Genomic DNA, 26327 nt, shown 5'->3' with positions numbered 1-26327 from the left:
TTAGGGTGACAATGATGGCATGACATTAACAGACAGGTCTGAAAAGTCATTTAGTGTATTTTCAGCAGTCTCTCTGTCCTGTGGCACAGGGACCACCTCAAAGTTCAGTGTGGAAGGCTTGTTGTGATCAGTGATGAGATTTTGTGGAGACACCAACACAGTTACTTCGTAGCACCTTTTTGTGAGTTTCTCCAAAATAACCTTTAGATTGAGCCAATGACTCATGTCACAGGGCCATACCAGGACCTTCTCACAGAATCCACAGCCAGTGAAGCTGAGCTGCAACAGTAGAATTGCTGAAACCCATTTCTCAGACACCATGACAGCAGCTGCCTCACTCACTGCTCTACAGAGGTTGAATATTTGCTGGGCACAGAAATGAAGTGGCAATTTAGACATAGATCAAGTTAAAAATTAATTTCTAGAGTTAGGAAATGGCACTTACATGCAGAGAACTTTGCCAGTGTTTTTAACTGTGCACAGTACTGTATGAAACTTGTTCAGAAGGAGGTATGAAATATTTATATATTTTGGAGGAAATGATTGCCACATTCTAGGAGTTTGTTTTAAATATGTTAAAATAGAAAAGATATTTTTAAATGAAAAATTTTAAATGTGATAGAAGAAGCCATTTAAGTAAGTCTAGTAAATAATATGGTGTATCTTTTGGAACATGATGATTAATAATTTGGGTAAACATAAAATGTAGGTCTTGTCATAAGGTTGGTCACATGCTAGTATGTGGATAAAACACATACATCACATAATATAGAAGGAATATACTAAATACTGTTCAAAGGTACAGAGTTTCAGGGCCTCAGAAAATGCTGTCACTGTAATGTGAAGAAAATCAGACAAAGCTTCAAGATGGAGGGGACATTTCAGCTGAGCCCAGAAGCAAAGATTACAAGAGAAGGGTTCTGAAGGTGAGTAGAAGAGCAGGAGAAAAAGATGAATATGTATTAGTTCAGTATGTATGGAGCAGAGGCTATCACAAAAGAACTGTGCAGAAAAGGAAAATATTAGTTAAAATAAGACACTTTGGAGAGCCTTGAATGCTATACTCTGGGTTCAGTTTTTTTTTTTTTTGCAGTACGCGGGCCTCTCACCGTTGTGGCTTCTCCCGTTGTGGAGCACAGGCTCCGGACGCGCAGGCTCAGTGGACACGGCCCACGGGCCCAGCCGCTCCGCGGCATGTGGGATTCTCCTGGACCGGGGCACAAGCCCGTGTCCCCTGCATTGGCAGGTGGACTCTCAACTACTGGGCCACCAGGGAAGCCCCTGGGTTCAGTTTTAGTCTCCATAAAAATATGTCTACTCAAATTTTCGAATCAGGTTCAGAAAATGATCATATATATCCTTTAATAAAACTATTCTGGCCTCTAAATAGGATGAGTTGTAGAGAAAAAAGGATACGTAAGTGGTTAAAAATTAAATGTTAGGAAAGCAAGATTTGATGAGAGTATCAGGGAGAATATAATATTGATTTGTGAATGGAGAGCATAGAATGAAAGTCTTAATGACTGATGGGAAGTGAAAGGTGACCAGTAGTTAACAAGGAATTGCTTGGTTTATACTTTGAGCAACCAGAGTGTGATAATGACACCAGCAAAATCATGAAACACTAAAGGAAGAGTAGCTATCAGAAGAATTTTTGACCTGCAGTGTGTAAGTTAAAGACTGGACATGTCTGTGAATCCAAGAGAGGGGTAAAATTTAGAAGTACAGATTTTATGTCCAGTCATCCATCCATATTTCAATCCAATTCCAATTCTTCTCCAAATTCTTGATATTTCATACCTTCAACAAGCAATTTTTAGCACTTATTATATACCAGATTCTATATTATTTGCAGGGCATAAAGAGACAAGTAAGATACAGTTCTAATTCAAAATGATCTCTCAGATTATTGGAGAAACTAAGTTAACCAGTTAACTAATACTTATTCTGCAAGTATAAGGGAGATGGATCATATAAGGTAGAGATGAATTGAGGAAGGGCAAAGCCCATGAAGGAGGTTGCTTAGTGGAGGAAGGGAATGATGGAATTATGAGTTAGCTAAGTCTTTAAGAGTCTATTTAGCAGGTTGAAATGTATCACTTAGAAGTAAAAGATAATATTAATGTATTTGTGTTCTAAGATGAGTGGCATAGTTATATCAAGGGTTATATTCAGTTACAAAATTATACTGATTTCAATAATTTGAAAGAGATATATTGAAATTTCAAATCCGTTGAGAGCTTATCTGTTTTGCTAAAATGAAAACACAGAGTAGGTTTGCTTAGAAGATACCAAGATAAATCCAGGACCAAGGATTGAGGGTTGTGCTGTGTTGCATAGTTAGGCTAAGTTCTGGTAGTAATTGGTAAAAAGTAGAATCCAAAAGAGAGTCAGAAAACAAGAAGATAGGACAGAACCATAAATCCACGAAAAGAAAAATTGAGATAACATTATAATCTTAAAGGAGGAAGGTCCTTTTATACAGGATAAGTAACCCAGAAGTGATTTGAAAAAAAAGACATAAATTTATCTACTCACTATGACAAAATTCATATGCTGTAAACAGCTTAAACAAAGTCAAAGAGAGAGCAGAGATATATAATACAGTTCAGAAATTGACTACAACATACATGTATAATTTGGTAGAGAAATATTTCTAAGTTCTTTTATTATATGAGAAAAATAAGGTAGAACTCAGATTTTGAAGGATTTATTTGCATAAATTTAAAAATATAGGCCTTTTTTCACTTATGTCAAACTGAAACATTTAAAATTCTAGATAAAATATAAAATTGCCCCATTAAAATTCATTTTTGATTTGGCAAGAAAGTAAAAAGGCAGCAGAATCTCTAAACAAAGTCAAAGCAGGAATTCTGATGTTCAAGCTTGTCATTTCTTTGAAGAATACACAGTATAGGGCAGGAGCAGGGAGAAGGAAAGTCTGAAGGTTTGCCTAAGACCCCACACCCTGCGTATGTTCATGTAATGTTAGATTCTTGAGATATGGCCTCACTTTTATGAATAATTCCTTTACACAGAAGTTTACAGCAAGGAAAATTGCTATTTTTGACTTGGCATTGTATGGATGAAAAAAATCTTCCCTTAGAATTAACACAGTCAGCTTTTGTATGGATTTCCAGCTCAAACTAGAAAAGGCTCTTTGAAGAAACTGACCCCAGCTTCAAAGGTTCCCACAGATAAAATTTCAAGGGAAATAAACAGCTCCTTTTCACAAGGAAACAAGGCTTTAGGACTGAGAACCAGAAAAAGCAACAGAGACCAGAAATATTAGCGCAATGATTTGAAGTATTATTATTGTTTGAATGAAAAATAAAATTATTTTGTACAATAGATTTAAGGCCATGAAAGTGAAGTCTGAAAATATGGGCAAGGAACAAGAGATTAAAAAGAATAATTGTGAAAATTTGCTAAAGAAATAAAGTGAATTTCTGGAAATTAAGAATTCAACAAATAAAATTTAAAAGTCAATTTTGACTGAAGAGCAGATTAAATGCAACTGTACAAATGAACAGTGACCCAAAAGAGAAATCAGAAGATGTTATGTAGAATTAAGTTCTGAATTTAAAAAAATGAAAGAGGAAATATGATAGAATGGTGAAGAGGCATAGAGAATAGACTTAAGACTTGAATCTAGTTAGTGGTTTTGCCTAGTTGGTGCCTCCTCTCTCAAGCCTTTTTTCACTCTTTAAAGCTTGTGCATTTTTCATGCAACCAGTCTGCACAACTAAGCCCTACATTAATGTTCCTTTAACCAAATCTTCCAATTACTTTAACTTTTTAAATAAATAATCATTTTAGACATAAAAAGTTTCAAATTAAGTATAGAGATTTCTGTATACCCTGTAGTAGTTATTACTATGTGTTTGCCTAATAGTGATTTTCTATTTCCATTACTCCTTCTGTAACTATTAATTGGAAATTTACTGTAAAGGATTGTAAAAATATGTGAAAACATATGAATAGCATGATTTGCATAGTCTCACAGTATCTCCCTTCAAGATACTTATTAATTACAAAGGGTGAAATAGGGAGAATCCTGGCAGACACCATCTTAACTAAGTGATCAAAATATGGTCACTAGTAATAACCTATCTCTATGATGTACCTCTGCTATGTCACACTGTGAAAGACACAAGATTGCTTCGGTAGTATTCTTACCGCAAATGCATCATCTCACCCTAATCACAAGAGAATACCAGAAAAAAAAATTGAGGGATATTCTGAAAAATAACTAGCCAGTATTCTTCATAAAGGAAAAAACAAAGAAAGACTTTGGGAACTGTCACAAATTGAAGAGAAGGGAGACTGGACAAGTAAACATAAGGGGGAAACCTGGATTGTATATTGGAAAGAAAAAAGGGTATCATCAGGATAATTGACAATGTTTTAATAAAAATTCCTAATTTTGATAACTTTATTATGGTTGTGTAAATGTAATGTTAAAAACCCAGTCAATTAAAAAATTTAATTGTTCCTTCTATATTTATTAGTTAGAATTTAAAGAATTTCCTACTTAATTATTTATTTACTTATATCACTATAACTCAAAAAGTTATTTTTATAGATTCTATTTAATTTATTATCATTATTCATTTTATTGCTCAAATTGTCACAGATTTTGGAAACTTTTTCATATATTAGTTCCTATGTCCGTTTGATATGACCCCATCATTTTCAAGCACTCTTTACTTTCTGATACCACAAAATGTTTCAGGAACTTCTACTATTTTCACAGCCCCAACCTTAAAATCAACCATTTCTTCAATGAATGCTGGTTCATTTTATTAGAGAATGGCACTTAAAAATCAAGGTACGTTAGATGTGTTCAGTGCTACTGGGGTTTTTAGTCTTATTCAGAAGACAAAGCTAGTAAATATACTTGCACATACTAATACTCACTAACAACATGGGGAATGTAGCCAATATTTTGTAATAACTGCAAATGGGAAGTAACTTTAAAAAATTGTATTTAAAAAAGGATGCACTAGGGGAAAAAAAAGAAAATAAAACTGCCATAATTTTCAAATGCTATAGTTATCTATATTGAAATTCAAAGAAACATATAGTCACTGCCAAGTTACAGCTCTGCACCTGGGGAGACAAACTTTCAACATATACATATATATATATATATATTTGATATTATATATAATGTATAGAGAGATGTTCTGCATATGTAATGTTTTACAAACTTGAACATATCCATAGTATAATATTGCATACACGAACATATATATTATACATATGTAATGTTTTTAAGTTGATATGTCTAGTTTGGTTCTTGCAGAATGAATGGCCCTTCTGCTTCCTCAGAGCTATCGTCCACTTGGATCTTGTGGGTCAGCTCTTAATTGGGTGGGGAGGTGACATATTTAACCTATTTTGTACTTAGTGTCTTTAGTGTTATATTTTACTGACAGTAATAAACGTCATCTTATAAAAAAAAAAAGAATTAGCTCAACTTTGACTCCCTATGCAAAGAATTACCAATCTCCTGGTCCTTCAGGTATAACGTTTAGCTTTAACAGGGCCAAAAAAACCTGGTCCACTTATTGTTTAAATATGAGCGGTTCCTACATTGAATGGGAAGATTGAGTTCATCATTTGATAAGCCAACTTCCATATTAATGCTCAGGGAGTCAGTGCAGACTGTTAAAAATAAAATTCTTTTTAGGGAGAGGGAAGGGAGGAGTGGCAAAATAGGGGTAGGGGATTAAGAGATACAATCTACTATGTATAAAATAACTAAGCTACAAGGATATATTGTACAGCACAGAAAATATAGCTAATATTTTATAATAACTATAAATTGAGTATAAGCTTTAAAAATTGTGAATTGCTATGTTGTACACTTGAAACCTATATAATATTGTAAATTAACTATACCTCAATAAATTTTTTAAAAAGTAAAAAAAAATGCTTTGATAAACTGAAAAATAGTTGATATCTCTTATAATATACACTATATATAATATTATATAATATATAATACCACTTTATATAGATAGATGCATATGTTCAACTTTAAACAATATCTACAACATCAATATCAAATAGACACACACACATATATATAATATTGATAATTTTGGAATTAAAAAAACAGTAAGAATAATAAAACATTATGATAATTCAATAAAACAAAGTGTAATTCAATATTGCAATGTAAATTTCTGTGTAAAATGTTTTTCCTGTACCCATTTATTGAAGAGAGAATCCTTTCTAGATTGTATGTTCTTTGCTCCTTTGTCGTAAATTAATTCTCCATATATGTGTGGGTTTATTTCTGGCCTCTCAATTCTGTTCCATTGATTTATGTATCTGTTTTTCAGTCAATTCCATGCTGTCTTGATTATTATAGCTTTGTATAGTTTGAAATCAGGGAGTGTGGTACCTCCAGTGTATTGAGTTCTTCAGCTCCAGAATTTCTGTTTGATTCTTTTAAGAGTTTAAATTTCCTTGGTAAATTATTCTTTCTGTTAACTAATTCATTAATTTTATTCCTGAGCTCATTGAATTGACTTTCAGAGTTCTCTTGTAGCTTGTTGGGGTTTCTTCATGATAGCTATTTTGAATTCTCTATCAGATTGTGATATTCAGTGATTTTAAGATTGGTTTCTGGACAACTGTCATTTTCTTTTTGTGGTACAATGTTACTGTGGATCTTCATGGAGCTTGATGAGTTGTTCCTCTGCTGGCACATTCGAAGTAGTGAATGTCTTTCTATTGTTTTCCAGTACGTGGCACTATAGCAAAGGTTTTTCGTTTCTCTTACCTGCGCTGACTGGTTATATTTGAGAGTAGGCACTTTCCACCCTCTGCTAACTCTGTCATGGGTGTTGCCTAGTGCTGGCATTGTCACTACTTTGGAGTCCTTGGTGCCTTGCTGCTGCTGATGTCACTGGCATTGCTGCCTGAAGCTCCAGGATAGTGGGTGCTTCTGCTCTGTCTGCCATCTCCTGAGTCACGCATAGGCTTGTTCTCCACAGGGGGTGGGGAAAGATGGAGGGAAGTGGGGGTCACAGGTTCCTCTGCTGTGTTCGGAGTTATTGGGTTCACAGGCACTACCACTGGAGGCAGGGGCAAGGGCCTGGAGTTGTGGGTGTCTCCATGGTTAGAAGGACAGAGTCATAGACATTGCTCCCACTGCTGCCCAGTTACCTGTGGCTGCGAGCACCATTGCAGCCAGGAGGCCTGAGTCGTGTGCACTGCCTTCCCTGCTGTAACCATGTTCTCTGGGGCTGAGTTGCTGGGATTACAAGCATCACCTCTGCTGTTCCCTTGGTTACACTTTCTCTAGGTATTCTAGTCCACTCATATTTAGATGTACACTTGGTACATCTAGGAAGGGCATTAGCTGCCAAATCACTGAATAGAAAATTAGACCAGAGATGCTTGATGGATCACAAATTGAACATGAGTGACAATCTAATGATGTTACTTTTACAGTTAAAATGATTATAGGGTGTATTAAAAAGCTCAAAAAAGAAAAATGGAAGTCCAAAGAAAACAAAAACACTAATTCAAAAAGATATATGCACCCCAATGTTCATAGCAGCATTATTTACAATAGTCAAATTATGGAAGTAATCTAAGTGTTCACCAACAGAAGAATGGATAAAGAAGATGTGATGTGTGTGTATATATATATATATATATATATATATATATATATATATATATATATAAAACAATTTTTCTTTCACCAAAAGAAGAATGGATAAAGAAGATGTGATGTGTGTATATATATATATATATATATATATATATATATATACATAATACACACAATGGAATATTACTCAGCCATAAAAAGAGTGAAATCTGCCATTTGCAACAATGTGGATGGACCTAGAGGATATTATGCTTAGTAAAATAAGTTGGACAGAGAAAGACAAATGCTCTAAGTTATCACTTATATTTGAAATCTAAAAAATAAAACAAATGAATGTACATAACAAATCAGAAACAGACTCACAGATATAGAGAACAAACCAGTGGTTACCAGTGGGGAGGTGGAAGTGGGATTAAGAGATACAAACTACTATATGTAAAATAAATAAGCAATAAGGATATATTGTACAGCACAGAGAATATACCCAGTGTTTTACAACTTTAAATGGGGTATCATCCATAAAAATATTGAATCACTATGCCATACACCTGAAACAAATATGTTATAATATTGTAAAGTAAATCAGTTATAGTTCAATAAAAAAAGAAAAATGGAAGTAAATAAGAAAACTGAACTAAATGGTAGGAGCTATTCAGTCTGATAAGTGTCTAAGAAGTTCTGGAGAGCTGCCATGTTAGAAAGGGATCTTAGAGATTGACGTGTTGGTTACAAAGGTATATACATCTGATAAAACAAAGCACTGTATGCTTTATGTACTTTTTGAAAAACAACATGCAAATTAACCATTAATAAAAAAATAATAATGAGCACATCAACAATATGGTTACAATTAAAATAAAAGAAAAAAGAAAATGCCCAGTGAGATGAAAATGAAAAGAAAAAAAAAAAAAAGGAGAACAATCGGAATCCTAGTAAATGGCTGATGAGATTATCAATCCGTACAAGTGCTTGAGAATCTAGACTTTAGCAGTATCTTCTATACCTAAACAGATGCATAACTTATGACTTAGCAATTCCACTCTTATGTATATACCCCATACTATGACATACATGTATTCACCAAAAGACATGTTCACGAATGTTCATAGCAATGTTTATCATACATAGCCAAAACCAAGATAGCCTACATGACCATCAACAGTAGAATAGATAAGCAAAATGTATATTAATTCAATAGACAGATTTGAGAATGAACATACTATACGTACAACGACTTGGACAAAAACCAAAAAACATGATGTTAAATAAAAGGAGCAAAATACAAAAGAGCATAATGTGTGGTTCAGTTATACAGTTTAAAATCAGGCAAATTTAATCTGTGGTGTTCGAGGTCAAGAAAGTCGTTACCCTTAGATGGGAGTTGTAGGGACTGATGTGAGGAGGGATAAGACGTTATGGGTATAATAATGTTTTGCGTACTGGCTTGGGTGCTGGTTGCATCGGTGGCTTTATATTGCAAAACTGCAATGGGCTGTACAATTTATGATTTATGTTTTACCTTCAAAGAAAAGTTACAGAGAATTTTTAAAATCTCACAACACTGGCCACAGGAAAACCGTATGTGAGAAGGAATTAAAAACCAACGTGAGGCCTTCCCTGGTGGCGCAGTGGTTGAGAGTCCGCCTGCTGATGCAGGGGACATGGGTTCGTGCTCCGGTCCGGGAAGATTCCATATGCCGCGGAGTGCCTGGGCCCGTGAGCCATGGCCGCTGAGCCTGCGTGTCCGGAGCCTGTGCTCCGCAATGGGAGAGGCCACAACAGTGAGAAGCTCGCGTACCGCAAAATAAATAAATAAAAGCCTACGTGAGAGCAGATTAACAGAGATCCACCTTTTCCAGGGAAAGGATGAGATGTTGGCAATGAGGATTAGAATGGGAGTGAGTTACAGAAAAACAAATTAAAAAATATTGGGCCCAGAAAGGGAGCCAGAAATCAAATGTAAAAAATGTAGTGAGTAACCTAGCCCAGTTTCAGTCAAGTGGGGTAGATGGGAAATGTTATGAGGCTTATTTAATTAATTAATTAATTAATTTTAATCGTCTGGGAAAAGGTAGGGTTAGTTCTAGGGAATCCATCTAAAATTTAGCAGCAGGGAAAGAGGGACCAACATGGAACCCACATGGTACTTAGAGGTAAAAGCAGGCTACACTGGTTGAGTGTTACATAGATTAGTACTGAGCTTTCCTCTCTCCTGTCTGCAGTGTGCTGGGAAAAATGGAGACAGATCAGGAAACCAAAAGACACAGGCAAAATGGGACTATTCAGTTTCTTTACCGGTTTAACTATTTTCATTACAACATTCAAGTCCTTGGCCTTCCTATAGCTGTAGCAAAGGCTAGTCTCAAATCCTTCCCACATGAGAACTACCTATGTACTATATGTACAACAAATCTCTCTGAGGTTGGGGGAGAGATCAGGCTCAGTGCAATTGGATGATGCCTTGCAGAACAATTAGCCAGGGCAAGATTTATTAATAGATTCACTCCTTAATATGAATAACAATATTGGCATATTCCCAGATATGCCTGTTCCATTAGGTGTTAGAAGCATATTCAAAATTGAATTGATGATCATTTTAATTTACTTCATTCACAAAAGATTTCTTCACTGATAAATAAAACAGGATTTTTAACCAATGCAGTTAGATATTTCCTTGTTACTTCTATTTCTTTCAAAATAGATTTTTGAGGGTTTTTGTTTGTTTTCTAACCACATTTAAGCATGCTATTTTTCTAGTCTATTTTTCTCACAGAACTGAAGAACAGTCATTGAAATGGAAACTTCTCAGAAATTTGACATTATGAAATCTCGTGTTCAAAGATAATATCAAATATAAGGTACCTGCCCTATTTCAGTGTCAGTTTACAGTTAACAGGTGTCTCTAATACTTTAAGAATGTAATTGAAAACAAAAGACAAATTAGATTTTACCAGTTCTTCTTGGAAATATAGCTTGATTTGAAATAAAATATTCAAGGTAGTTATTTGTTGTTCAACTACATTTAGTAACATGAGGAGCGTAAAGGATTTAAGTAAATAAAATATTTAATTTCTTAATATGTGGGATTTCTGAAGCTAGATTAGTATACTGTGCAAATGAGAAGTTGGGAACATTCTGTTTCAAAAAGGCTTTTTCACACGTTATATAATTTGTCATGGTTTCCTTTGAGAAGGGAGATTTAGTATATCCCAGAGGCCGTTTATTTTCTACAAATATTTACTCACTATTTTCTATGTACATAGCCCCATGGTAGTATAATTAGGGCATTGTCATTACAGAGTTCTTGTGTAATTTGGTGTAAATAATATTCAGCATAAGTATAAACCTTCATAATTGACATAACATTTCCATCCATAAAGTGTCATATGATCATCCTAAAGAGTGCTGTGAAATAATTTCCCCATTTTAAAGAGAAGGATGTGCTGTGACTCGAGTTTACCTGCCTGAGATCACACATTTAGCAAATGGAACTTGAACCCAGAATCTCCTGTGCTTTGCAAGGCCCTTCACCATTTTACTTTTTACATCTCCTTATTTATAGACAGTTACCTTATTCAAAACCCACAGTAGTTGTTGGTATGTGATACATATATGCGCAGTGATAACTATTATAGCACACATTTCAAATATCTTGGGAAATAATCATGTGAATAACACCTAAATTTAAAGTGAAATGTTTCTGAAACATATGAAATTTGGAACCCAGAAAAAAAGAAAATATAGTTATGTTACATTATAAAAGATATAAAAACACAGAATTTTACTTTCAAAATTCTACCATATCTACAAAAGTATATGCAAAATTTAATTACCTTGCATATGTTTTATTTATATGTGTATGATATGTTCAATATCTTTCTTCTAGACTAATTCCACAAAGAAGTTTAAAAGTGATGGAAAACAGGATAGAGTATTCCAAAATCAAGGAAAGAGAAAAATTTTACAGATTCTACTTGTGAAAGGTAAGATTTAAGGTCAAGATACATTAAATCTTTATTGTAAATCCTTATGTAAGTCCTGCATCTATGGCCTGCCATGGGTTTTTGCACTTGTTTTTACCTATGCCTGAAATGCTTTTTCTCCAGGGATCCTACTGGTTCTCATTCTCACTGCTCTGAGGTCTTTGTCTGAATGTCATCTTTTCATTTCAGACCTTCCTTTGCCACCCTATTTAAAAGTATAACACTACTTGCAGAACTGTCTAGTCTTCGTGTTTTACTACATAGCATATATCACAGTCTAACACCCTGTATATTTTATAGATTCATTTTATTTGTTGACTGTCTCCTTTTACTAGTGTGAGCTCCATAAGGGTAGAGTAGAGATTTTGATCTGTTTTGCTAACTGTTGTATTCCCAGTACCTAGAAAAGAGGGAGGTATTGGGCTGGTATTTGGTAACTTTTCTACACAAAGAAAGCAAGATGGATGGAAGGAAGGAAGGAAGGAGGGAGGGAAAGAGGAGGGAAGGAAGAAAGTAAAATAAATGAAGGGAGATAGGGAGAGATGGAAGAAGGAAGAAAAGAAATAAAGGGAGGGACAGAGGAAAGCCAAAAGGTGAGTGAAAGAATAGTATTTTGCATATTACCTTTATAAGAAAGTACCATTGGTAGCATCAACTATTAATTTTTGCTTTTAATTAGTATCCCTGCTACTACTAATAGACCTAGAGAAAAAAACATTAATTAGAAAAGAAAACAGAAAAATAAAGAAAGGAAGACTCATGAAGATGAGAAAAAGAAATAATATATACAATGAACCAGAACTGGCCTTGACAGTTTGTTTTATTTTGTTTGATGCTCATAAAGGAATCTGTGAGACAAGGAACCTTGAGGTTTGCCAAAGGTCCCTGAGCAATTAAGTTGGAGGCAGTGCTGGCGCAAGCACCCAGGGGAACCTAAGGATGGAGAGATAGTGAGAGGCAGAGAAGAGTATAAATTCAAGTTTCCAATGCCTAACCCTAGGCTTTTTAAAGCTTCCTCAGACAAAGAAAAAATAAAGAATGAAGAGGGAAAGTAAATCAGGTATCACTTCAAAATGTGTGTCAAGGTATTTTTTAGCAGTGTCATAATTTATCCTAGTAAAGGTATTTTCATTTATATTTGAAGATTGATTTACACATCGAAAAGCTATTACCTAAATAAGCACAACATTATTTGCTTTGAGACAACAACATACGTATTAATACCACCACTCTATTTTCTAGGAATTTATCCAGAAATAATGTTCAAGGATGTGTACAAAGGTATAATAAGTGTATTTACTTCAGCTTGGCATAGGCAGTGGTATGGAAACCTTCTGCTGTATTAACAATAAGAATAAATAAGATATCTAGAATCAATAGTAAGATAATATTTTAGAGACTTACCTAGGATTTTGCTATAGTATGAATTCCATTGTCCCCAGTAGGACTGAAATATATAATCTTGCAGTGGATAAGATATGGTATTTTTAACCCCTTCGCCAAAGGTCATCTGGTAAGTGAGCTCTGAAAGTGCTGCAGGTACATAGGAGGCAGCTGCTGGGATTTTTCCACAGTGTCTCTCCACTGATGAGGCTGGAGAGAACTTCAACGTGTACATAAATGGAATTCCTGATTTCAGAGCAACCAGGTCTCCACAGATTGTTACTGGGTCGGCTAGCAGCACATCAAAGCCTCCTTTCTGATGTCTTGCCATTAACTTGGGGTTCTTTAATACTCAATCACAGATTTGTGTATTAATCTGAAAAAAAGTATGTAGGAGTTTTCCTAGTTCTTTGTAAAAAGTCCAGAGCGTGAGAGGAGTCAGTCTGTGATCTATCCACAGCATTATCAGATGTTCAATTAAGGAGTCGATGTTGCTTTTCTTGTAGGAAACAGATATCACCTCAAAATTCACAAAAGAATCATCACTGGAGTTGACGAATAGAGTCACTGATGAAGCCTGTACAGTCACATTGTGATTTCTTTGATTCAACTCTTCTAAAATGATCTTAATGTTTAACCGATGGCTACCATCCGTTGGCTAAATTAGCACATTCCCACTTAGAACAATTTCAATCGGAGTCAAATTAAAAATCAGAAGATGGGAAAACTTCTTAGGCATGGTGATATCCATTATGGAAACCATCCTACTACAGATCTTTTAAGACGAAAAAAACTTTCAAAGTATATTTAGGTAGATTATTTTTTCAAACAAAATAATATTTAATGCGATGGCTACACTCATTCATAAGTCAATTGATCTATAGATTAAAAGGAAAATAATATAACTCAAATTCTTGAATATATTAATATGATTAGTCCAACAAAAGAAATGAAATCTGGCCCTATTTTAAAGAAAAAGAAGCAGGCAGGTTATAAGCCTGATATCTGTGTTCTCTGTGAAAATAACCATAATTTATAAAATGTGCCTTCAATTTAATATACCTTTCCCCAAATTGTTAAATAAAAAATAATACTTCTCACTGCTAAAGTCACTTTGCCAAAACTTGCAGAACTTTCAAGCTGGATATCTTAATTATAAGGCATTTCTACATGCATTGTCTGACTCAATCCTTTTCATAATCTTGTTTAGCAGAAGTGATTTACTCCATTTCATGGATAATGAAACTAATGTTGAATTGCATATCCAGAAGCATATTTGACAGAGTAGTACGATTGGGACAACAATCATAACACTATTTCACTCATTTCTGGCTTTTTACAATGTCATGTCTCATCTTTGTTAAGTTTCAGGAAATTTAGCAATGCCCAGTGACCAGCATTATTATCATTTCCCCATGGCTCATATTTAGGAAAATATTAAAAACAAGCTTCCCTTAGAGGATGTTTGCTCAGACACTTCAAGAAGTTTTAGATTAATTGGGTAATAGAGTTAATTACTACACATTTGATAGAGGACTGTTTTCTTCTCTGATAAAGCAAATTGATCACGGAAATTTTAATTTTCTTCCCTATGATATCTTTATACACAATCAAGGAGATAGCGACCAGCACCCTGAGAAACCATACGCTTTTTACTCAGAGCTGTTTAGTAGCTTAAATTAGGTGAACTCTAGATTTCAACAGCCCTGGATTCAAAAACTGACCTTTAACAAGATTTGTGACCCTGATGAATTACCCAGACCCTTTCAGCCTTAGTTTTCTCACGTGTAAATGAGAGATGATGTTAATTTGTTATATTAAGTTGTAAATTAGCAATAATATCTGCAAAGCTGCTTTGCAGACTGCTTGGTTCAGAGCAAGAGTTTAGTAATGTTAGCAGTTTAATAAATTTGCTTAAAGATTGACCAGTAAATCAGTGGGTTAGCTACAGAATTATTGGCTAGACATGGATGTAATGATACATGTTAGTTGAGGTTCTTAGTGAATGCCAAACTGAACAAGGGCAACTATATACTGGTGCTATTTTAAAAGTTAAAATCTTTGAAGGCTGCCATTAAAAAGAGAAAATAAGAACAAATAAAGTGATTAAAAGGATAGAAACCGGGAGCTAAGATTGGAAATTAAGTGCTGGGTTTTCTCTTTATGATCTTTTGCCCTTGAATTGTCATTTCAAGACCTTAAGGAACAAAAGGACCAGGAAGGCAGAGAAATGGAAAGAGGAGAGAGAGAAGTTATGCTTTTAGAATGATTGTATTTGTGTCCTTTCAAGAGCTAGCCTCAATTTGGTTATAGGGGAAGTAATTTTAAAATTAATTACATTTTGAAACAAAACAGCAGGAGAAGAGTATGACTAATCTTGATGGCCATTAAAATGGCCTAGTGAAGAGAATTTAAAATAGCTTCATAAAGAAATCTGTTGCTGTCATGACCTTATTATAAAAAGGAGACAAAACACAACAACATATAAAGGATAACTGAAAGTTTATTTATAAAATACTGAGATTTGTTCAGTTATTGAAGTCCTTGTAAGTATAATAATTAATTAGCTATTACTCACTAGCAACAGCTATGATAACATTTAAAATCTTATCAAAATATACCCAAGAATCAAATGCAGGTAGGCAACCCTAAATTACCCTGTATTTAAAAAAAAATTCAAGCATTCAAGGAGTTAACTTTCCACTGTTAGGTGGTCTCTTCAGGACAAAAATAAAATTATATAATTTAATAAAGACAATAAGAGATAATAGAATTAATTAGTAGCTGATATATGTATATATATTATTTTTGTTTTAAAATTATTCTTGGATGTTAAAATGTTTAATCTCACTACCATCAATGTAGAGTTCTGCTCCATTTATTCTATGGTTTCTTGTATACCTGAAATGCTTCATAATTTGCAAATTCAAAAATGATGAAGAGATTAAAAAATAAATTATGTTTGGGGACATATGCAGTATAAGCTTAGATTTAAATTTCCATCAGTGAAAAAATAATATGCTAAATATACATAATTTCATGAAATAATGAAGTTCTGTAATTTAAAACAATCACATATTTGTTTGCTTTATGAGAGCACTTATAGCTCTTCTGAATACGGTTTCAGTAATAGCATGTGGGATTGTCATTCTATAGCCAACATAAGTCCAGTTTGCCCATCTCCATCATTTTGTATGTAAGAAAATAGACTGAGAGGTTTAAATAATCTGAAAGTCACAATGCTGGAAATGCATAAGTATTCTGGTTCCCAGTCCAATGTTCCTTCTTCTATAATCTACTTTTTAAATTGAATAGTTGAGATATATTTTATAACAGTAAAAATTAGAAAATATTACATTTCACAATGGTGAATATTTGAGGATAACATCTTAAACATAACTAAAGAGCTCAGAAAATAATTTAAAAAACATATGCCTGTGAAACAATACATAAATACCATGAGTGAAAAATATATTAGTCATAGAAAATTTGCACCAATTATGATATTGTTCTTGTACTTTGAATTGTTGGAGAGGAAAAACACTTTCCCTCTACCTTTTCTAGGTTATTTTGGCTCATCTAAAAATTAAATCGATGTGACACAGATGAACAGGAGAAAAACCAAATTTAGTGACATGCAGGGTCTCCTCAAGACTATGAGGCCCAAGAACAAGTTAGGCAACTGAGGCCTATATGCCACCTGAGGGAAAGAGAATGGGGTAAGGGTTTGGGGCTTTAGAGTGGAGGAAGGCAATTCACATAGAGATGGAAAAACAAATATTTGGTAAATGAATATTTGCTGTGCCATAGAGACAATGGGACACAGATTGGACTTTGGTCTCCAGGCCCTGTTGAGTTTCCCTACCACAGTAGGTGTTGTTCTCTGTAGATTTCTCTGGTGAGAGGGCTCTTCCTGGACAGGGCCTCGTATCTAAATTCTTTTAAGCAGTTAAAGGGAAGGTAAAAAGAAAGACTTCCTGAGTCTTTGTCTCTTAAAAGCAATCAGCCTCAGATAATCCTCAAGCCAAAGAGACACATTTTAGGGTGGAAGATTTTGTTCCCCTCAGAAACAATTGCTCCTTTTCATTCTCTATTTTGAAAGAGAGGACTCCAAAGGATAATAAAACAGACATAAATTTTTCAGAATAAGATTTAATGAGGTTTTGTTGGAGAATGTTAGTCATCTGTATAAAACTAAATTAGAGTTATAGTATCTTAAAATGTATAATGCTAATAGTTTGAATTGAGAATGTTTAAAACAACACTTTTGTACAGGAGTTTTTCTTACAATTTTTTTCCCCGAACACATGCCCTGCCTTGAAGCTTTCCTCTTTCTGTGCATTGCCCTGGATGCTAGGATTTAATTGTGCTGATCATTTCTCATTGTCACTCAGATTTGGAGGTGGCTCCAGAGGCCACAAAAGCCTACAAACCAGTCTTCACACTGTTTTAGGAACCTGAGTAATCAACTCTTTAGTAACTTTAAAGTTTTAGCCTTACATTAGTACTTCAAATTTATTTGAGTTCCTTGATTGGCATTTAGTTAATTCATTTGAAATTGTATTTGTTTTTATTTTCTTCATTTATACATTTTTAATATGATGGATTCTCTCTTTTTTTTTTAACAACGTTTTTGGAGTATAATTGCTTTATAATGGTGTGTTAGTTTCTGCTGTATAACAAAGTGAATCAGCTATACATATACAAATATCCCCATATCTCCTCCCTCTTGTGTCTCCCTCCCACACTCCCTATCCCACCCCTCTAGGTGGACACAAAGCACCGAACTGATCTACCTGTGCTATGCAGCTCCTTCCCACTAGCTATCTATTTTACATTTGGTAGTGTATATATGTCCATGCCACTCTCTCACTTTGTCCCAGCTTTCCCTTCCCCCTCCCCATGTCCTCAAGTCCATTCTCTATGTCTGCTCTTCATTCCTGTCCTTCCCCTAGGTTCTTCAGAACCATTTTAAATATTTTTAGATTCCATATATATGTGTTAGCATACAGTATTTGTTTTTCTCTTTCTGACTTACTTCACTCTGTATGACAGACTCTAGGTCTATCCACCTCACTACAAATAACTCAATTTCGTTTCTTTTTATGGCTGAGTAATATTCCATTGTATATATGTGCCACATCTTCTTTATCCATTCATCTGTTGATGGACACTTAGGTTGTTTCCATGTCCTGGCTATTGTAAATAGAGCTTCAATGAACATTGTGGCACATGACTCTTTTTGAATTATCGCTTTTTCAGGTTATATGCCCTGTAGTGGGATTGATAGGTTGTATGGTAATTCTATTTTTAGTTTTTTAAGGAACCTCCATAGTGTTCTCCATAGTGGCTGTATCAACTTATATTCCCACCAACAGTGCAAGAGTGTTCCCTTTTCTCCACACCCTTTCCAGAATTTATTGTTTGTAGATTTTTTGAGGATGGACAGGGTGAGGTGATACCTCATTGTAGCTTTAATTTGCATTTCTCTAGTGATTAGAGATGTTGAGCATTCTTTCATGTGTTTGCTGGCAATCTGTACATCTTCTTTGGAGAAATGTCTATTCAGGTCTTCTGCCCATTTTTGGATTGGGCTCTTTGTTGTTTTGATATTGAGCTGCATGGGCTGCTTGTAAATTTTGAGATTAATCCTTTGTCAGTTGCTTCATTTGCAAATACTTTCTCCCATTCTGAGGGTTGTCCTTTGGTCTTGTTTATGGTTTCTTTTGCTGTACAAAAGCTTTGAAGTTTCATTAGGTCCCATTTGTTTTTTTTTTTTTGTTTTTATTTCCATTACTCTAGGAGGTGAGTCAAAAAGGATCTTGCTGTGATTTATGTCATAGAGTGTTCTGCCTATGTTTTCCTCTAAGAGTTTTATAGTGTCTGGCCTTATATTTAGGTCTTAAATCCATTTTGAGTTTATTTTTGTGTATGGTGTTAGGGAGTGTTGTAATTTCATTGTTTTACATGTAGCTGTCCAGTTTTCCCAGTACAACTTATTGAAGAGGCTATCGTTTCTCCATTGTATATTATTGCCTCTTTTATCAAAGATAAGGTGACCATATGTACATGGGTTTATCTCTGGGCTTTCTATTCTGTTCCATTGATTTATATTTCTTTTTTTTGGCCAGTACCATACTGTCTTGATTACTGTAGCTTTGTAGTATAGTCTGAAGTCAGGGAGCCTGATTCCTCCAGCTCCATTTTTCTTTTTCAAGCTTGCTTTGACTATTCAAGGTCTTTTGTGTTTCCATACAAATTGTGAAATTTTTGGTTCTAGTTCTGTGAAAAGTGCCATTGGAAGTTTGGTAGAGATTGCATTGAATCTGTAGATTGCTTTGAGTAGTATAATCATTTTCACAGTGCTGATTCTTCCAATCCAAGAACATGTTATATCTCTCCCTCTGTTTGTATCATCTTTAATTTCTTTTATCAGTGTCTTATAATTTTCTGCATACAGGTCTTTTTTCTCCTGAGGTATGTTTATTCCTAGGTATTTTGTTATTTTTGTTGCAATGGTAAATGGGAGTGTTTCCTTAATTTCTCTTTCATATTTTTCAGCTTTAGTGTATAAGAATGCAAAAGATTTCTGTGCATTAATTCTACCAGAAAACTAATAGAGCTAATCAATGAATTTGGTAAAGTAGCCAGATATAAAATTAATGCACAGAAATCTAATTTGAAATTTTAAACTTAGGTGAACTTTCCTTTTTTCCCTTTGTTTTACCCTGTATACACTGAATATTGTCTAAAGCTTTCTTTTTAGCCCTGCGTCTGGCATTAAATCTTTCACCACTTCCTTGATTGTAACCTCAGGCAAGTTACTCAGCCTCATTACAAACTAGGGCAGAATGATGGTGCCTATTTTCTGTAGTTATGAGGACTAAACGAAGCAATGCATGTAAATTATTCAGAATAGCATTTGCACTCAATAAATGTTAGCTATATTTGATATTGTAGGGAGAGAATCTGACTTTAAAATGATCAATTTAACCAGATCAGATCACCTAGATCTCATCACTTAGACCCACCTCCACTCCTCCACTACTCAGACAATGGCCCCCTGGGGCACCTGAGCTTCAGTGCAGATGTTCCCAAACACTTGCAATTTTCTCCATAAGTGTCAGTCATGCTCAATCTCAGGCACATCACAAATGTTCTATCACTAACAATATATTCAGTTGCAAAGTTCAAAAATGATTTAAGAAATACACAGATATAAAGCTCAAGATTACACCTACAAAGATTATAACCTTCATTCCTTTTCATTGAGTGGGAGCAAAAAAGAGTGAAAGCTCTTTCTGGGAATTGTGCATGTCCCATAGCAAGTTCCATCTTTGTTGTCATGCCGCCTATGGCTATCATCTGGCTGATGGGTAATTGTGTAAAAGGGAATGCTACCAGTGGTGATTTGAAAAATTCTAACCAATCAAGATTAACTTAAATTTTGAAATAGAAGAAGAAAGGAAGGAAGGAGAGAGGGAAGCAAAGGAAAGACAGGAAGAGAATAAAAGAAAGAAAAAGAATGTTCCAAACCAAAATGTATTACTCTTCAGGGAAAAGAAGAGTATATTCCAATATACTTTTTCTCTTTTAAAATGACAACAGGAAATCAAGCACTGTGCAGATACACACACTCAAATATGTCTAATTTCTAGCACTTTATTTTACATTAATTACCTGTGCTTAGTGAGTACCTTGTTCATGTGAAGATCTGAATACTATGGTCAAGCTTTTTTCTTTTATGAAGGTCTACTGTTTTTCCTATTGAACTTAATATATTTGCATGATTGTCTATTGTTATTATAGATGGCATTCGTTTTTAAAGATTATTCATAGATAAAAATACATTGTATATTTATATAAATCTAATATGTAAAAGTTACTCACAAAAAAATGTTTGTTTTTATAGTGGCCACAGGGTAAAACTGTTGGTAGCAAGAGGTAATATTTATGGATTATAAATATTTTTACTGGCATTAAAATGCTACATTATCATTTCCCTAAATGTTTCCCCAATTTTGGTGGCAGCTTTTTTGTTGCTAATATAAACAAAAATAAAATTTACCTGGATCAACTTTAGACAAATATATTTGAAATCTGCAGAAGCCGTTTCTAACTTTCAGTTAAAGTGAAGCTCTCTTAAGACCATAAAGCTATCCTCAGGCAAATTACCCCAGGCAACAGAATTGCTATGCCTAAAGGAATAACAAGGTGCCTAGTGATAACATGGCCCAATTAAATTCAATTCAGCAAATTAAATAGGTGAGAAATAGAATAGCAGATTGTAAAAACTAAATATATTGAAAGGAAGAAGAAAAGTACCCAAGAAAGTTTAAACCTAAAATATTCTGAATAATTGATGAATTTGTACCTGAAGATTTTAAAGGAGAGAAAAATTGTTCTAGACGCTTTGGTGTCAGAAAGAATTGTTTGAAAATTCTCTCAACCTAATAGCTATATGATTTGATTTTAACATGTTCACTATTTCTAAGCCTCAATATTCTCATTTGTGATAGTAGATTTTTCTTCACAAGTTCATTGCAAGGATTAAGGTATATATTACATGTGAAGCACTTATCAACAAATATTGCCTGCTCTTACTATAATGATATCTAGGAGTTTCAACCAAATACCTGTTACCTGAAATAAAGAAGTAATTTTCACATGATAATATCCAATTCCTAGCAATTAGCAGAGATGGACTCACTCTGAGGTCTTATAGCATACCACTGCAGAAAAATAATGTTATAGAAAGAAAGTTGTCCTCCATTTATTTACTCAGGTGTGACAATTTGAGAACTGAGTAGATATGGATTTGTTGCAATGACTTTGATTAGAGCAGTCAAGCTAAATTAAAAGGTAAATTCAAATTGGAAATGTTATTTTTCCAAGTCAGTTCCGTTCATCATCTTCATTTATCATTCCACATGTACAAAATCTTGCAAAAAAATAAATTACTCTGTCATGTCAGTACTTTCATTTCTTACCTGACCTTTTGAATATGAGTGCTCAAGTCCCTGGACATCAATAAGAATATTGTGTTTTAGTACAACAAAGTTTAAATAGCCATTCTAAGTCGGAAGAGTGTAATTTGATTAGAAACATGAGATTATCAAAATCAGAGAGTAAGAACCTTTCTAGAAATCTTCATTACATTCCCATGAAAAAATTTTTAAGAAATATTATTCTAATATCTTAAGATGGGAAAATAGTGTGGTTTTATTACCAGTATTAACTTACAAGCAAAATACAATGAAACATATGATTTTGAGATTGCCAGCATGGAGAAAGTTTATCTAGGGATAATTTCACCAACATAAATAAAGAACATCGTAATCCTGATAATTATTATCTCAAGTTGAGAACAAGTAGTTGATAAAAACATAAGTGATGAGATGAAAATGTAGACACATACTGTGACCAAGGAACTCTCCATGTACATTCCTCTAGTTCATTAACTGAGATTCTGCACATGTTCAGATGCCACTGTTAGTTTACTACATGCATGAGGAGATTAAAGAGTTTTCAAAATCTTGACAGCTTTGTTGCCTTATAAAATTGCCATTTCTTTGTCCTCTTTCTTAATTTTTAAGGTCCAGTTTTAGCCCTATGATGTTGACCATTCACTTTTATCTTAGTAGGGTAGTTCACAATTGTCATAGTAACTGAGCTTATTCTCTCTAAGAATCAGAACAGGTAGACTTTTGTTTGGATTCCAGGAGATAAATATCTGTTTTTGAGTTTGGGAGCATCTATTTAATATATCCAGAGAATATGATCAGCCAGTTGTAACTTACATCCCTCTTAATACTCCTCACCCATAAACCCACTCATATACTGTCAATTGATTTATAACAAAGGAGCCAAGAATATACAGTGGAGAAGACAGACTCTTCAATAAATCATGTTGGAAAAACTGCACAACCACATGTGAAACAATGAAACTGGACCCCTATCTTACATCATGTACAAAAATTAACTTGAAATGGTTTAAAGACTTTTGTGGTTTGAACTGAAACCACAAAACTCCTAGAAGAAAACATAGGAGCTAAGCTCCTTGACATAGGTCTTGATGATGTTTTTTGGATTTACTACCAAAAGAAAAAGCAACAAAAGAAAAAATAAACAAGTAGGACTACCTCAAACTTAAAAGCTTCTGCACAAAAAAGGAAACTATCAACAAAATAAAAAGGCAACCTATCATATGGGAGAAAATATCTGCAAATCATATATCTGATAAGGGGCTAATATCCAAAATATATGAAAACTTATACAACTTAGTAGCAAAAGTACAAACAATATGACTGAAAATGGGTAGAGGATCTGAAATGACATTTTTCCAAAGACATACAGATGGCCAACAGATACATGAAAAGGTGTTCAACAACACTAATCATCAAAGAAATGCAAATCAATTTGACCTTCATAAATACTGAATCATCAGTAATACACAGCACACACATGCTATTTTAAGACTCCACAATATTGGGCACACTGTTTCCTTCCCCACACTTAATTTGCAGGAAAATTTATATTCACTGTTTAAAAATTTCCTTTTGAGGTGCAACACCTCAACTCTGAAGTTTTTCAGAATACCACTCTCTCTCGTCACATAATGCCTGTCTCCTTTATACTATCTCTGTCCTTTATACATATTTCCATTACTCACCTCATTCATACTGTAAGTATTCCTTTTCATGTCTGACATCTCTTCTGCTTGACTGTGAAATCCTTGAATCCAAGAACTTGGTCTCAGTCTTTGTTGTAACCTCTCTATCTAAGGGAGAGCCTAGTAAACAGTAGGAAATCAATGTGCAATAATCAAACATTTTCCATAAACATGTATGTTTTTAAATACACATGCACAAATGTGTATATTTATTATATGCACATAATAATGGGCTTGTAGAAAGCTTAATTTCTTCCAGCTTTTCGCATACCCCACTGAAGTTTCTAGGCAATTTCTATTTTCAGTGCAATATCTAAATGAGAATTTAGTCCTATTTTTGAACTTAGGTATTTGTCACCAGAATGTTATCCATAAAAGAACTTATTCGGTACCTTCAAGTCCATAAAATTAGAAAACAACACACTGTAGCTACAAAGCATAGTGTCTTTTACGTTCTTTCCTGCTGTCAAATGATAGTAATAGACAGTAATCAATAGGTAGGATTGAAGAAGAATAGCCATAGGGAAATAGAGAAGAAGTGATACAAAGCTCTGTTTGTTCAAACTTAAATAATAAAAAATGTAACATACCCAAAGCCTTACTATAGTAGGAATCCCATGATTTCCAAAGCATATTAAACATGCAGTCCTGTAGATGGTAGGAAATGAAATTTCTTATTCTGTCGGTGAAAGACATCTGGTCAGTAAGTTCTGATAAAATAGCAGGAACATAGGAAGGAGGGTATGGTACCTTCCCGCAGTGTTTTTCCACTGTTGAGGCTGGAGAAAACCTCAAAGAGTATATAAATGGAATTCCCAGTTTTAAAGCTATTATATCACCACAAGGAAATAATGGATCTGATACCAAGACCTCAAATTTGCTTTTCTTCAGCTTTTCCATTAGATTTTGGTTTTTGAGAACACCATCACAGACTTCTCTAGCCACCATATGGAAGTCCTTGATGACTTTGGCCATCTCCTGATAGACTCTCCAAATGGTTAAAGGAGATGGTCTATTTTCCATCCATGTCAAAACAAAGTCCTTGATCAATCCTTCTATTCTTTCTTTGCCAAAGGGCACTTTAGATATTTCAAATATCAGAGATGGATTAGAGGTCAGTGTGATGAAAAGTGCACCAGAAGCAAGTAGGACAGTCATATTATGCTCTTTTTTTAATTAGATCATCTATAATTGTCTTAACATTTAGCCAATGACTACCTTCTATTGGCCAAATCAAAACATTCCCACCAAGAGTGGTTCCTAAGAGACTTATCTGAAGAGCCAACAGCAGAATGTTCTTGTTCAACATGATGTCGCTTGATGTAGAAGATTCAATGAGTTGTGGCGCAAATGAATTTCTCTGCTTTTTAAGCAAAAAAGGAGAGACAGATTATTTCTAAGTTTTGATTCAAACCACTGATACTCTTAAGAGCCTTCTCTCTGCAAAATGATATTAGTCATGGTAGCTCTATAATCATAGTTTTGTGATAATTGGAGATTCAGGGGTATCATGTGTCTTGTCTCTCAACCTGTTGCTTTAGCTTTGGTGATGATTCTGGCTCTCTGATCCTTTTCTTGAAGTTGATCCTTCAACCCTTCCTTCGCATCTCATAATTGTTAAATTATTACTACTAAGCTGCTTAAAGCCACTGTGTATCTCAACTCTACACTCAGGCCTAGGTACCAAAACCTTAGACAGGGCTAGAACTTACTCAGAAATGTAGAGTTGCTAATGCTATAGATTTTCCAAGATTTAATACATTTTATATAATGTCATTAGTAACAATTAAACTTTGTAAGTAGTTCTTAGTTGTTAATAGATAAGATTATTGCAAAGAGAATACTTACAAAATGCAAAGTACAAAGAAATATAGTGAGTGCAATATTTATTACTACTTTAATAATATGTTTAGGAAAATATTTTATGTTAATGAATTACTGAGAAAAAATTACAAGTAAATAAATAAACTATGTGCAAGTAATATATACAAGAGATGATGGGTAATGTTACATGTGAATAGGAGCTATCTGAAGAGAATTGCTAATTCAAACATCCTTCTTTTGAAAGTGCTGCTCAAAAGCTAGCTAAGCCTATGTGAATAAACTATTTTACATCTAGACTCAGATTTTTAAATTTGTTACTAGCATTTAAGTGTTCACTATTTGTCAGACATCGTGCAAAGTGTTTTACATGTATTAATGTCATTTACTTCTCACTAAAGAAAAGATCCAGTGAAGCAGTTACTCTAATTATTCCCACATAAAGAAAGAACCATTGCTCAGAGAAGTTGAGTAACTTGACAAGTTCATACAGCAAAATAAAGAAAGAACTGGTATTAATTAAGGTTCCTTGCATCCCATAGCCTACTGTGTCAAACACTAGGATAGATTAGCCCATGAGAGTATATCATGTCCGCTTATCAACTATAAGACACCTATGTATATGAACCATAAACTGCCCCAAACATGCTGAGACAATATAAAAGACACAATATAAATTTGTGTAAGTCACACTGAATAATGTAGGATCAAGTCATCCCAGTAACATAATCTCTATGAAAACTGTGTATGTGCATGCATATGTCTATGAGTAAGCAGAGATGAATCTTTTTGTTTTAATGTCTGTTGAAATCAGAAATCTTATTTTTTTTTT

General features: G+C 34.2%; 1 protein-coding gene across 1 annotated transcript; it reads right to left on the bottom strand.

Annotated features, from left to right (window-relative positions):
- On the bottom strand, positions 1–24983 carry LOC112397401 (uncharacterized). The gene is given in 6 exon segments (XM_024741596.1): positions 1–366; positions 3175–3253; positions 6887–7091; positions 13024–13660; positions 24272–24847; positions 24849–24983. Coding segments are annotated over 6 exon segments (1998 nt in total).
- Positions 24984–26327: the final 1344 nt, after the last annotated feature.

The sequence above is a fragment of the Neophocaena asiaeorientalis genome, unplaced genomic scaffold (genome assembly GCF_003031525.2).
Source record: "Neophocaena asiaeorientalis asiaeorientalis breed wild unplaced genomic scaffold, Neophocaena_asiaeorientalis_V1.1 scaffold445, whole genome shotgun sequence".
NCBI lineage: Eukaryota > Metazoa > Chordata > Mammalia > Artiodactyla > Phocoenidae > Neophocaena > Neophocaena asiaeorientalis.
The sequence above is the reverse complement of the archived record's forward strand: the minus strand, read 5'-3'. Positions and strand labels throughout refer to the sequence as shown.